The sequence below is a fragment of the Pristis pectinata genome, chromosome 15 (assembly GCF_009764475.1).
Source record: "Pristis pectinata isolate sPriPec2 chromosome 15, sPriPec2.1.pri, whole genome shotgun sequence".
Taxonomy (NCBI): domain Eukaryota; kingdom Metazoa; phylum Chordata; class Chondrichthyes; order Rhinopristiformes; family Pristidae; genus Pristis; species Pristis pectinata.
In genome coordinates, this window is record NC_067419.1 from 37,555,039 (window position 1) to 37,570,556 (window position 15,518).

A 15,518-nucleotide genomic window follows, 5' to 3' on the forward strand; every position below is an offset into this window, starting at 1 on the left:
TTTGATGTTGTTGCTTGCCCATTCCAAGTAAAATTTTCATAAATTTCAATGGAATAAACTTTAAAACAACAGAATTATTAAGACATTATACTACTTATTTAAATTATGGTAAGGGCAAAAAAGATTGACGTTTCCATTCATTTTGCTGTCTACTTTCTGTTAACTTTCATTGCAGATAAGTAACAAAGTTTTGCATAACATTCATCATCCTGTTTCATAAGTGGGTGGTGGTGGTGGGGGAACTGAAAATGTCTCCCAAAGATCATGTCTTCTAAATAACGTGTGCTATCTATGAAGGTTTGCCTGCCAGCAGGATTTCTTGCTCTTAAGCTTTTTTATTAAATATAAAACACAAGATTTTATTTGGAATGGTACATGTGCAAAAGTAATGTATTTTGAACTTCTGTAACAAAATTTTGAGCTCAGCTGGTTCCAACCAATGTATATGGTTTTAATATTTAATGTGTTTGGCACATCTTTACCTGCGAGTTTTGTTAGCTAACTTTGACAAACTTAAATGCAGTGTAATGGAATTATATTTGATTTGTGCATTTCAAGTAATTCCCCATAATTTTGAACTTGCCACCGAGTTTTCTTCAGTTAGCGGCATTCGCCAGCTGGGTTTTATGTGTACCGATGTTTTAGAAATTCCTGCATGGTGGGCATTGTTTCTGGGTGGTGCAGATTTTGTGTAAACTTGAAACTAGGGTTTAAGCCTCACTTTAGTAATTTTAAATATTCAGAAAATACCTGATTTCTTCATTGTTCATATTGGCTCTCCATTACCTTATTAGTTTTGCACTTTTGCTTTCACAGTAGATGTGCCTTTTTTTTAAACATTTAATTGAAGGATTGATGACCCTCCATTTTTTTTTAAACTCGTCCCTGAAAAGCAATTTGGAAAGCTTTCCATGCATTTATAATGATGTACACGCATATATAAAATACTGACCTTTTTAAAATGAATACTAAGCTAAATTTGAATCTGTTTCAGGACCCATCAGTCAAATGTTATCAATTGACTTGTTTAACTTCTGATTGTTTGAAGCAGAAGTTAGGTTTCACTTTATTTGACAGGATATGGATAGTATTTTTCTTTAAGAGCTACTGATTTATTTTGATTTCTCATAAACAGATATAAAACAAATCCTAACACTTTCTGTCAAATGTCTTGCATTGAGCTAAGATTTCAGAGTAGATATCTACAATTTGTTTTTCATTACTCCATGACTAATTAATGTCAGGTGAAATATTTGACATGTAGACCTTGATTAAATGGTAGTGATAAAACAAAGTTATTAGTTTAGAATTAAATGTTAGAAAAGACAGAAAGGTTAAGCAAATAATAAAATTAGAACGTAATATTTTTTCATAACCTCGTTGCCATTCTTGTATTGTTTACCTCATTTTGAATTCCCTTTCAATAGAAATGACTAAACTCAGTTAATTGTGGCAGAGCATGAATGAGATTATTAGGATGTGCATTAACAACCAGTTCAATTCAAGATTGGGAAAATGCAAGATTATATTTGATCTGGAATTGGCGATCAATATCTTGCATTCTGCTGGAACAATCAACTGACTTGAGATTTTGTCACTGAGTGCGGCCTTCAATTTGGGATATTTTGTTCTCTGAATTATTTTAGAAATTATCCTTCCTTATAGATTTTCCTGGATTTAAATTATCAAATTGAATCAAGTGCAAAATTCAGAATAAGTACAAGTGAGAACAATCTTGATTAGTCCAAAGTTAATAGTAATGGTGAATTTTGTTTTGTGAGCCATGGTATTTATGCTACATAGTTTGAAAATTTGAAAGTATTTGAAAATTGTATCTTGCTGGGGTACCTTGGCAATTTAATGTTTTGCAATGCTAATTAATTGAGAAGGGCCCCATTTCTTTCTTGAAAAAGAATTTATTTTGTTTCAGCGTGCAACAGGGAAGCCTTTTCCAATTCCAAAGTGTCCAAAAAGATCTTTGTAAGGCCATTGTACATTCATTGCTCGTTAATGGAAGTGAGTTTTGTTTAAAAAAAAATTTAGTAAAACTCTATTTCCACTGGAATGTTGCACATATTGTTTGCTAGATTTTACAACAATGACCGTTTTTTTTTAAACACTGCAGACTTTTCCCTGGTGATTAGGTGGGATATGAATGTATTTATTTGGCCAATGCTATGAGCAATGTTTCACACTTCTAGTAGTTCCAATTAGAAGGAATCTAATTGAGTTCTGGGTTTCTAGGCTTCCTGAAATTTTTAATAATTTACCATAAATGCTTCTGTTAACATAATACATTTAAAACCCTAAACTACAACAGGTAAACATAGATTATTGATTTAATCTGGGGAATGATAACTATCGGCAGTCATGCAGAATTAAGCAGCTGCATTGCTAGATGATCCTTCTATACTTTTTAAAAGGAAAGCTTCCAAAATGTCAAATTAAATACCTGAGCAAGATATGTAATTCTTAGGCAGACTCATGAATTTGTGGCTTAGCTCTTATATGCATTTTCACTGTGTGTACAGTTTAATTAAATTCTAATTAGAAATTTGTTTAGAAAAGTATAATTAAAAATCCCTCTTGTGTCTTGACTTCCATAGTTTTGGAAAGACAATATTGAAGATAATGAAATACGAGAGCTCATTATTTTTAGGAACAATGGATCACAAGGTTAGTGAAACCATTTTTAAAGGCTCAACAGCTGAAACAAATGTTTGTCTGAAAAAATTATGTTATTTATTGTGAGTAGTCAATTCAGCTGTATATTTTTATGGATGTGCGGGAAGAAATAATCAATTCACTTATAAATGTCTTTCCTTCATTTTCATTTCCTAATCTGTTGCATTATTGAGGGGAATGCTGAGCAAATCAATGACTATTCCCAAAGAGACTGAAGGAACATCAAGAAATTGTTTCTCTTTTGGTACAAGTTTTCATTTTGGCTATGTAACCAGATTTGTCATTAATATCTATGAACTTTTTTCCAATTTAGGTACAGATATAGAAATGGACGTGGGGATGTCTTTATTCCACCCTTCTCATAAACTTGGCATTAATGATGTTGAGGGACAACGGGTGCTTCAGATAGCAATAATCCTTCGCAATTTGTCATTTGAAGAAGGAAATGTGAAGTTATTGGCAGCTCACCGCACGTGCATCCGCTTTCTGTTGTTGTGTTCCCATTGTCAGTATGCTTCTCTCAAGCAACTGGGGCTAGACACATTGGGTAACGTTGCAGCTGAGGTATGAACTTATTTGGACTAATATATTTCAGTTATTAAGGTTGTATACATTCTTTGCTCTTATAAAATGTAATTTAAAATTGCAAAATGCTAAAAATATTTTTCAGATAAAAACGGATGCCAATAATGGGAGGTTTTACATTTCCTTGCCTTAAAACATTTTGCACTTTTTATGGTCAACCCAGAGCAAAAGTAGTTTTTATTTAAAAAGAATAGCAGGCTTCCTTCATTTCTACTTAATGAGCATGTGACTTAGGCTTCATTAAAGAATTTGTTCAAACCTTCACCAACAGTTGAATACCTTGGATCCTGCCCTTGTCATGCCATAAATGTCTCTAATCAGCCAATGCCTTTGCTTTCTCCTTTAGTAGCTTGCATAAAATTAATTCGACTCTTGCTGTCGAACAACCTAAGGCCTGCATACCTGCCTAACCATGAAAAACTTTTCAACCTAGAACTAGAGGTCATAGGTTTAAGGTGAAAGATTAAATATTTAAGGGAAATCTAAAGGGGAACTACTTCACTCAGAGGGTGGTGTGAGTGTGGAATGAGCTGCCAGTGGAAGTGGTGGATGCAGGTTCAATTGTAACATTTAAGAGAAGTTTGGATAGGTGCACGGATGAGAGGGGTATGGAGGGCTATGGTCTGGATGCAGGTAGATGGGATTAGGCAGAAAACCAGGCTGTCATGGACAAGGTGGGCAAAAGGGCCTGTGTCTGTGCTGTAGTGCTCTATGACTCTGACCCTTGCTTATCAGGAATCTATCTATCTCTGCTTTAAGATATTTTGAAAAGCTTTTTCCAGCACCCTTTGAGGAAAAGTATTTCAAAGACTTTCAACCCTCGGAGAATTAAAAACTATCTCAAATGGGTGACCCTGTATTTGAAACTGTGACCCTCTTTCTAAGTTCTCCCACAATATGAAACATAGTCTCCACATCCACTCTGTTAAGATCTCTCAGGACCTCAGTTGGTCAGGCAGCATCTGTGGAGGGAAATGGACAGTTGATGCTTTGGGTGAAGACCCTTCGTCAGTACAGATGAAGGATCTCCATCCTAAATGTTGGCTATTCATTCCAGCATTTTGATTTTTGCTTCAGATTCTAGCATCTGCAGTCTCTTGTGCCTCTCAGTTTCTTGTATGTTTCTATTAAGTTGTGCCTCATCTTTCTCAACTCCAGTGGATATTTGCCTATCCAGTCCAACCTCTCCTAATGAGACAATTCCTTCAGTTCCAGGTATCAATCAAATAAACCACCTTTGAATTGGCCCCCTGTACTTTAGTAAGTGCTCCAGATGTGCTCTCAAGAATGTCATGTATAACTTGAGCATAATCTCCGTACTTTTGTATCGAATTCCTCTCTCAATAAATGATCCATTAACTTTTCTAATTACTTGGTGTACTGGCATATCAGCCTTTAGCGAATTCTACACTAGGACATCCAGATCTCTCTGCATCTTGATGGTTACCATTTAGAGAAAAAACTTCTTTTAAAAATTTTTCTTGCTGATATAGATAATTTCGTCTTTATCCAATTATACTCCATTTGTCAGATCTTTGCCCACTCACTTAATCCACCCATATGCCTTTGTAGCCTATAGTCTGGAACTTGTGCTGTCCAGCCAAATGCAGTTTTGGCTAGCAGTCAGGTGGAGAGCTAGAATAAATATAAAGCCATCTATATCAATAATTGTAGGAGTTTGTTGTGTTCTTCTTGCTTTTATTTACATTAAAATGTACCTGACAGCGAAGGGCATACAACACAAACTATTTACACTTGTATATTGTTTTTAATATGAAAAAAAAATTCCAGGCATGATTATTCTTACCCTCTTTGCCATTTTTGATATGTGGTGCTAATGTATCATTGTTGCATTTACAGGGAATATACTGTAATTTGTGACCTTGGTTAGGTCTGTTTTGATCACATAGTTTTAGCACTTGTGGAATGGGGTTGATGGAAATTGGGACATTTGGGAAATAGCAAGATGCTAAAAGCTTTGAATAAAAAAAAGTGGAAATATGAGATGTGCCACTTTCAAGGACAGAACAGGAGTTGTTTTGGTGGTGAGAATGATTGATTACATCAGCTTTGAGATTGAGGGAAACTAACACACAACAGGAATGATTTAGATCGAGTGGAACCAGGTGAAGGCTGGCAGGAAAAGTGGTTTTGATTGGAAAATGAAGATATTGGAAGTAATGCCAGCTGAACAGGTGCTTTTGGCTGTGGTGACAAGTCCATGGGTTCCTTGCATTTATTGTTAGTAAGATGGGCTAAAGGAACTGAGAAAAAGAACCAAGCAATAGCGTTGTGCTTTAAGAACATTTTGACTTTTCCGACAAATCCTGATGTTGAACTGGAAGCTCGAGTTTAAGGTTGAATGCCACCATCTAAATGAGTGATTACCAAATGGAAAAGAGCCTTTCAGCAAAATTCTAATTTATTAGCATCCCAAAAACTGCAGACAAGGATGTCTACGTCACTGCAGTATGACATGGCCTTCTAGCAGTAATGTCCTTGATCTTGTTTTGTTTGATTATAGAATCATATATTGTGACATCAAAAGTTACAGTCTAACAATATACATTTTGCAATAGCAGGGCATCTAACAGCATTTATTGTTAAGTGTGTACTTCATTGTTTAGTTTATAACTTTTCTTTGCCTGGAAAGTTGGTGTAAATGTGAATGGTAGCACAGTGAACAAATAAGACTGCTTACTTAATATCCAACACCATCAAATATGGTTATGATACCAACCATTTGCTTAATCATTGAAATTCCACTTGTAGTGATTGGGATTGATCATATGGTTAATGGGTCTTGATGTCATTTATGTGAGTTTATGCATCCAACAAATGCTACAATAAATCGAGGAAGTGAAATGGCCTTTCTGCAAAGCAAAAAAACAACTTGGATGGCATTTTGGATGTTGGCATTAAAATGCAGAGCTCCTTGGCTGCATTTGCTGTCCCATTCCCACATAATTAATGGTGAGTGTTATTAACTGCAGCAGTATCCATCCCATTACACTGAACTCTTCTCAGCTCATGGTAGTCTGGCCTCTTGCATTAAGTATTGTTATTTTTTTTAAAGCAGTGTCAGATGATTTCAGCAAGTGATTGAAGACAACAGTGTTGTCTGTGGTTTAATTCTGGCAAGCACCAGAACAAATATAACTTTTCTTTTAAACTTTAATTTGATGACGAAGTTCTGATTCACTTTTGAGGTATGTTTTTTCTATTCTTGCTGTTGCTTAACAATGTTTGAAGCCCAACGGCAATTAAGTATGGCATTTACAATCAGTCATGTGACACCCACATCACATGTACAATTGGAAATAGATAGATAAAAGATTACATATTAATATTACAGCATATTAATTTGACTTTTTTGTTTTTAATCTTACAGCTTCAGTTGGATCCTATTGATTTTAAAAGTACACATCTAATTTTTCATACAGTAACAAAATGTCTCTTTTCCTGTGACAAGTGTTTGAAGATAAGAGGTAAACAATTTCAATAAAAGTTTCATAATTTTTTTTTAGTTTTGTACATTACCCTCAAACCTATTGTTTTTTTGTGTAATTGGTAGTGTAGCGGTTAGCATATGCTATTACAGCACCAGCGACCCAGGTTCAATTCTGGCCACTGTCTGTAAGGAGTTTGTACATTCTCCCCGTGTCTGTGTGGGCTTCCTCCGGGTGTTCCGGTTTCCTCCCACATTCCAAAGACATACGGGTTAGGAAGTTGTGGGCATGCTTTGTTGGTGCCCGAAGCGTGGCGACACTTGCGGGCTGCCCCCAGAACCCTATAATCAAAAGATGCATTTCACTGTGTGTTTCGATGTACATGTGACTAATAAAGATATCTCTTATAAAAAATTTCTAGGTATGGAAATACTAGGAAACCTGTGTAGAGCTGAAGATAATGCAGACTTGATATGTGAATATGTGGATCAGGAGTCCTATAAGGAGATCATATGCCATCTAACGTTACCTGATATGCTGCTGGTAATCTCTGCATTAGAAGTGCTATACATGCTCACTGAACTAGGAGAAGTACCCTGTGCAAAGATAGTTAGTGTGGAAAAAAGTGTAGGTAAGTTTAAAGAACTTCAGGTAAAAATAGGAATTTCATTACTTAAGCATCCTTGGAACTTGATTTTTCACTATAGATTTGAGTAAAGCAAAGTAAATTGCAGCTTCTACTTCTGAAGAGAATTAAGCATGTACTTTTGAAGAGAATTGTGTTTTTGTGGCACTTTTTCATATTGCCTTACAACAAAAAGGAGGCTACTCAGCCCATCAGGTTGATGCTGACTCTCATAACAATCACACTTTTCCTTCTCAAGCTATTTTCTATCACGTGCCTATTAATTTCAGTATGATTTTACTACTACCCATGTACATTGCAAGTAATTTAAAGTAAACAATTAATCTATCAAATAATGTCTCTTTGGGATGTGGAAGTAATCTGGAGCACTCGGGGGACACCTACACATGCACCTACACCAAGGAGAACATGCAAACTCCAGACAGCAACAGAGGTTGGGATCGAACGTAGGTGGCTAGAGCTGTGAGGCATCTGCACAACCGGCTATGCCACTGTGATGTTCATCTATCTGGGAAAAATAACTGACAAGGCATCACATTACAGAATGATGATTATAATATCCTGTGCACGTGCAAATTACAGATCATGATTTTATGGAACAACACCTGAAAACACTGAAAAGACCCAGCAGCCCAAGCAGCATCAATGGAGAGAAAAAGCCAATGTTTTGGGTCAAAGACCATTCAGCAAAACTGGAGAAGTGATAAATATGATAAAAGGAGGGAGGGTAGGGAGAACAGGCGATGTCTGTGATAGGGTGTAGATTAAAGTTATTAAGGTAACAATTACTTTTATAAACTGGCTCTTGGCGATGGAAAAGAAAAATGAAACAAATTTGAGATAGTCACAATTGTAGAGGAGGGCAAAAACAGAGTGCTTGCTTGAAATTATTAAGTTCAGTATTAAGTCCCAAGGGTTTCAGCATACACAAATGGAAGGTGAGATGCTGTTCTTCAAGACACACGAGAAAGACTGCAGATGCTGGAAATCTGGAGCAACACAAAAAAATGCGAGAGAAATTCAGCAGGTCAGGCAGCATCTAAGGAGATAAATCAGCAGTCGAAGTTTTGGGTCGAGACCCTTCATCAGGACTGGAAAGAAAAAGGTCAGAAGTCAGAATAAAGGGGTGGGGAGAGGGGGAGGAGCACGAGCTGGCAGGTGATAAATGAATCAGGTGAGGAGGAAAGATAGATGGGTGGAGGGGGGGGAGAAGTGGGAATGATGTGAGAAGCTGGAAGGTGATAGATGGAATAGGCAAAGGGCTTAAGAAGATGGAATCTGATAGGAGAGGACAGTTGACCATGGAATAAAGGGAAAGAGATGGGGAACCAGCGGGAGGAAGGTGTGGATGATGGGCAGGTCTGAGGGCAAGTGAGGAGTAAGGGAGCCAGAGGAATAAGGGAAAACAAAATGGGGGGTAGGCAGCAGAGGGGTATGGTTACTGGAAGTTAGAGAAATCGATGTTGATGCTGTCAGGTTGGAGACTACCAAGATTGAATTGTTCCTCTAATCTGTGTCTAGCCTCAACTTGGCAGTAGAGGAGGCCGTGGACAGACACATCATTGTGGGAATGGGAAGTGGAATTAAAATGGCTGGTCACCAGGAGATGGACCAAGTGAATTTGAGGGCGGGGTGGAAGTTGGTGACAAAGTTGATGAAATTGATGAGCTCCACATGGCTGCAGAAAGCAGCATCAATGCAGTTGTCATTGCAGCAGAGAAAGAGTTGGTGAGTGTTACCAATGTAGGCTTGGAACATGGATTGTTCCACATAGCCAACAAAAAGGCAGGCATAGCTGGGGCCCATGCGAGTGCCCGTGGCTACACCTTTGGTCTGCAGAAAGTGGAAGGAGCTGAAAGAAGTTGTTATGGGTGAGTACCAGTTCTGCCAGATGGAGGAGGGTGGTGGTGGAGTGGAACTGGTTGGGTCTGTTATCAAGAAAGAGGCGGAGAGCCTTCAGGCCTTCAAGCTTATTTTGGGTATTGTTGGACCAATGTAAGCGGTTGAGGTTAGAGTGAGGTGGAGAATTAATGTGACAGGTGCCTGGAAGCTTTACAGAATAAAGTTGTCAAGGTTACAATTACTTTAAGAACCAGCATTTGGATAGAGAAAAGAAAAAAAGAAAAATTGAAACAATATCAGTATGTAAATTTTAAAGTAATTGCTACTTTGACAATTTTGGTCTGGAAAACTTCTGGCCATCTGTCACTTTAATTCTCCATACACTGTCACTTTGACTGACTATGATGCCCAGTATAAGCTTGAAGAATGGCACCTCATCTTCCATCTGGGTACATTGAAGCCCTTGAGACTTAATATTGAATTAAAGAATTTCAGTATCTCTCTGTCCACAAGTGTATTATTTGTTCAGTTCGTTTTTGTTTTCTGTCTTCAGCTGCCATTTTTTTTTAGGGTAGTCATCTTGACCATTTTGGTCTGCCCCCTTCACAGACATTCTCTCTTCTTCTTTCTACCCCTTTCCTCTCTGCAACCTAACATAAAAACGTTGAAAATAGGAGCAGGCCATTTGGCCCTTTGAGCCTGCTTCATCATTCAGAATGAGCATGGCCAATCCTCTATCTCAATACTGTATTCCTACTCTCTCTATACCCCTTGCTGCCTTTTTTTGTCTATCTATCACCTTAAACGTATTTGGTGACGATCTTAAAAGCCTTCTGTGGTAGAAAACTCCACAGATTTAGCACCCTTTGAGTGAAGAAATTTCTCTTCTCGGTCCTCAATTACTTGCCCTATGGCCTGAGATTGTGTTGCCTCGAAAAAGCAGCTAACAAAATCAAGGACCCCTCCCACCCCAGTCATTCTCTCTTCTCCCTTTTCCCATTGGGCAGAAGATACAAAAGCTTGAGAGCATGTACAGTTTCTATCCTACTGTTACCAGACTCTTGAAGGGACCTCTCGTATGCTAAAAAGTAACCTCTTCAACTCTTGATCTTCCAATCTACCTCATCTTGGCCCTTGTACTTTCTTTGTCTACCTGCAGTACACTTTCTCTGTAGCTACAACACAATATTCTGCATTTTGTTTTTTTTTAATCACCTCAGTGTCATTATGCAAGGCATGATATGTCTGGATAGCATGCAACACAAAAGCTTTTCACTGTAATTTGGTCCACATGACAATAACATATCAATACCCTTATTTCACACTCCATACCCCCGTCCAGGGGAAATATCCTCCCCTCATCCTGAATCTCGAGCCCTGTTGGAATTTGGTGTGTTTTAATGAGATCCCCTTTTATTCTATTAAGTTCTAGTGAACACAAATCTAGTCAACCCAGTCTCTTCATGAAACTGTCCTGCTATCTTAGGACTAAGTTTGTTTTCTCACTTTTCGAGTTATGATGAAGGGCCATTGACCCAAAATGTCAACTTTGTTTCTCTCTCCACTGGTGCTGCCCAAGGAGTGGTTTCATCATTCGATATTTTTTTTTGTTTTGGATTTCTAGCATTTTTGTTTTGCTCCACTGACTTTATAGAAATCAGGTTCAATAGGCTTTGGATGTTCCCTGTTTTGTGGGACATTAGCTTTTAATATGCCTCCTAGCCTTTAGCAATGAAAACAACATGTACATTGCTAAAAAATCAAAAATATTTCTTGGATTTAAAATGGAGATAAGCTATTATAAAGATGCCATTGTTCTCAAATGAAAGGGGTATTAATTAATTAAAAGAGCAATTAAAAGGGGGAACAAAAAAAATCATCATACAAAAAACACTGCTTTGTAGTAGCTATAGGAGAAAGACAAGCTAGGCAAGTTATTTAGTTAAGTTTAGTTATTAATTGGTGGTTTATTATGCTTTACCTGAAATTGATATATTTTGGAACATCTGTACTTTTGTTTGAAATGCTTGTTAATTTGAATTCCCAAATGAGGCAACAAACTGTAGATGTACTTAAATTGGCTACATTTCCCCTTTTTTGTGTTGTTTCAGCCATGTTTTTGAACTATTGAGAAACTGAAGCTGCTTTAAGAAATCAATTCATGCTGCTCTTTTAATTTTGTACATTATAAAGTTATCTTACTTTGAAGATTTTAAGTATTAGAGAGTACATTGGGGAAGTGAGAAAAGTTAGATTAGAGGGGAGAGTAATTTTGGGAGAGTGGTGGGGGGCAATGAAAGCATGAAGGGCCCAATAAAAATTGTAAGATTTCTTTTCTGCATGCCGTAATAGACAAGTAAGTCTGCAAAATGGATGAGGATGACAGGAAATGATAGTAGTGTCGGATTAATTGAGTTCTTTTACAGTGAGGAAATGTAGAAGGTCTAAAAGTATACCTGGATGGTAAATTCAGATTGATTATAAATGAATCTACAGCAATTTACATTTATTTGGTGCCTTTTAACTTGGACACACATTTTCAAATGCTTCATATAGTCATAAGTTTCAGTCCTTTTGAGGAGATTAAGGCAAGTGATCCAAAGCATGGTCAGAGACTGGACAGCTTGTAATGTTGTGAAAATATGGAAGTTTGTTTGAAGCAAGTTAGAACATAGAACAGAACAGCACAGTACGGGCCCTTCAGCCCACAATGTTGTGCCGAACTATATGAACACCTCCTGCATGATCAATCTAACCCTTCCCTCCTGCACAGCCCATAACCCTCTATTTTTCTTACATCCAAGTGCCTATCTAAGAGCCTTTTAAATGTCCCTATTGTATCAGGCTCTACAACCACCCCCAGCAGTGCGTTCCATGCACCCACCACTCTGCGTAAAGAACCTACCTCTGACATCTCCCCTGAACGTTCCTCCTCTTACCTTAAACAGATGCCCTCTGGTATTGGCTATTACCGCCCTGGGGAAAAGGTGCTGGCTGTCCACTCTATCTATATCCCTCATAATCTTATACACCTCTATTAAGTCGCCTCTCATCCTGTGTCGCTCCAAAGAGAAAAGCCCTAGCTCACTCAACCTTTCCTCATAAGACATGTTTTCTAATCCAGGCAGCAAGCATCCTGGTAAATCTCCTCTGCACCCTCTCTAAAGCTTCCACATCCTTCGTATAATGAGGTGACCAGAACTGAACACGATACTCTAAGTGTGGTCTAACTAGACTTTTATAGAGCTGCAGTATTACCTCATGGCTCTTGAACTCAACCTCCCGACTAATGAAGCCAGAACACCATATGCCTATTAACTTGCATGGCAACTTTGAAGAATCTATGGACTTGGACCCCAAAATCCCTCTGTTCCTGCACACTGCTCAGAATCCTGCCATTAACCTTGTACTCCACCTTCATGTTCTTTCTTCCAAAATGTATTATTTTGCACTTTTTCGGATTGAACTCCATCTGCCACTTCTTCACCCAACTCTGCATTCTATGCCCTACGACAACGTTCTACACTATCCACAACCCCTCCATCCTTTGTGTCATTCGCAAACTTACTAACCCATCCCTCCACTTCCTCATCCAAACCATTTATAAAAATCACAAAGAGTAGGGGTTCCAGAACAGATCCCTGCAGAACAGCACAAGTCACCGACCTCCAGGCAGAATATTCTCCATCTACTAGCACCCTCTGCCTTCTGTGGGCAAGCCAATTCCGAATCCACACAACCAAACCTCCATGGATCCCATGCCTCATGACTTTCTGGATGAACCTACCATGGGGAATCTTGTCAAACGCCTTACTAAAGTCCATATACACCACATCCACCACTCTAACTTCAAATATCTGTATTGTCATCTCCTTGACAAACTCGATTAGGCTCATGAGGCACGACCAGCTCCTCACAAAGCCATGCTGATAAGACTAATAAGACTATCCCTAATAAGACAATGCTTTTCCAAATGCTCCCAAATCCTGTCCCTAAGAATCCTCTCCCAATAGTTTGCCCACCACTGACATAAGACTCACTGGTTTATAATTCCCAGGATTATCCCTATTATCTTTCTTGAACAAGGGAACAACATTTGACATCCTCCAATTCTCTGGTACCACTCCTGTGGCCAGGAAGGATGCAAATATCATTGTCAACATCCCAGCAATCTCTTCCCTAGCCTCCTGTAGTAACCTGGGGTAATTCGTGTCCTGTCCCGGAGACTTATCTATCCAAATGCGTTTCAGAAGCTCCAACACTACTACTTTCTTAACCTCAACGTGCTCCAGCACATTAGCCTGTTCTACACTGACCTCACATTCGTCAAAGTCCATCTCCCTAGTGAACACTGAAGCAAAGAATCCATTAAGGATCTCCCCTACCTTCTCTGCCTTAAGGCACATTTCCCCCTTTATCCCTGAGCAGGCCTATCCTTATTCTAGTCATCCTCCTGTTCCTCGCATATTTATAGAACACCTTGGGGTTTTCCTTAATTCTACTCGCCAAGGCCTTCTCATGTCCCCTTCTAGCTCTCCTAAGTCCCTTCTTAGGCTATCTTATAATTCTCAAGACCCCTGCCTGATTTTTGCTTCCTAAAGCTTAAGTATGCTTTCTCCTTTCTCTTGTCTAAATGTTTCACCTCTCTTGTCAACCATGGTTCCTTTACCCTACCATCCTTTCCCTGTTGCTGTGGGACAAACCTATCCAGAACCCCATGCAAGTGTTCCCTAAACGGCCTCCACATTTCTTGTGCATTTCCCTGAGAAGATATGTCCCCAATTTACCTTCCCAAGATCCTGCCTAATATTGTGGTAATTAGCCTTCCCCCAATTAAATACTTTCCCATATTGTCTGCCCGTCTCTGTCCATGGCTATGCTAAAGGTCAGGGAGTTGTCACTATCCCGGAAATGCTTGTCCACTGAGGGGTCTGTCACCTGACCAGGTTCATTGCCTAATGCTAGATCCAGTATGGCCTCTGTAGTTGGCCAATCCACATACTGTGTCAGGAGTCCTTCCTGGAAACACCTATCAAATTCTGTCCCATCTAAACCTTTTCAACTAAGGAGGTGCCAATCAATATTAGGGAAGTTGAATTCTTCCATGACAACAACCCTGTTATTTTTGCACCTCTCCAAAATCTGCCTACTTATCTGCTCCTCAGTGTCCTGGTGCCTGTTGGGGGGCCTATAGAGTGATTGCTCCCTCCCTGTTTCTAACTTTCACCCACACTGACTCAGTAGATGATCCCTCCATGATGTCCTCCCTTTCTGCAGCTGTGACACTATCCTTGATTAGCAATGCAGCTCCCCCCTCTTTTACCTCCTTCCCTATCCTTTTTGAAACACTTAAACCCCTGAACATTAAGCAGCCAATCCTGCCCATGCGACAGCCAAGTCTCTGTACTGGTCACAACATCCTAATTCCACGTAGTGATTCATGCTCTGAGTTCATCACCCTTATTCTTGTGAAAGAAGATTCAAGTTGTGAAAGAAAATGATGTGTATTAATAAAAATAGACTACACACACAGTTACGTCTGAGAGTCTGTATTCTGGGGCTTCAAAGAAAATCATGGATTGTTAAGTGGATGACATTGAATCCACCCCGATGATTCAAAAGATGACTGTTTGGAATAAGCAATGGATGAAAAAGAGAAAGTAACTTTTTCTTTTCCCATGCAAATTTCTAATATATAAAGAATAGCCATTAAACGTAAGAGACTGAGAGGTGATCTTAGAGGTGTATAAAATCATGAAGGCATAGATAGGGTGAAAGCACTCAGTTTTTTTCCCCCAGGTTTGGGAAGTCAAGAACTAGAGGGCATAGGTTTAAGGCGAGGGGGAAAAAATTTAATAGGAACTTGAGAAGCAACTTCTTTTGTTACACAAAGGGTGGTATCTCTGTGGAATGAGCTGCTAGGAGGAAGTGATTGAGGCAGGTACAATAACAACTTTTAACAGACAGTTGGACAGGTCCATGGATAGGAGAGGTTTAGAAGTTATGGTCCAAATGCTAGCAAATGCGACTAGATGGCATGGGGCATCTTGGTCGGCATGGACCAGTTGGGCCGAAGGCCCTGTTTCCGTGTAGTATGACTCTGACTCTCCTAGACTGGAAATTTGTTCAGTGGCATATGAATGGAAATTATTTTGTTGCATAAGGTTCAAATTCTCATGAAACTGTTTTGCTTGTAATTATTTATTTACAATTCAATGACTTCACGTTTGCTTCTGTAAAATCATTGGGTTAGATGATGCAGAGCAAATTGTTAATGATTGGTTATTAAATCGATAAAGCCTTTTCTGTCA

General features: G+C 38.8%; 1 protein-coding gene across 1 annotated transcript in view; it reads left to right on the forward strand.

The window, feature by feature from the left end:
* arid2 (AT rich interactive domain 2 (ARID, RFX-like)) overlaps window positions 1-15,518 on the forward strand; it is a 92,299-nt gene that overhangs the window by 52,465 nt on the left and 24,316 nt on the right. The window contains exons 8-11 of the mRNA XM_052030720.1: window positions 2,607-2,676; window positions 2,999-3,249; window positions 6,662-6,758; window positions 7,141-7,350. Coding sequence (XP_051886680.1) covers window positions 2,607-2,676; window positions 2,999-3,249; window positions 6,662-6,758; window positions 7,141-7,350 — 628 coding nt within the window. The remainder of the gene's footprint in view (window positions 1-2,606; window positions 2,677-2,998; window positions 3,250-6,661; window positions 6,759-7,140; window positions 7,351-15,518) is intronic.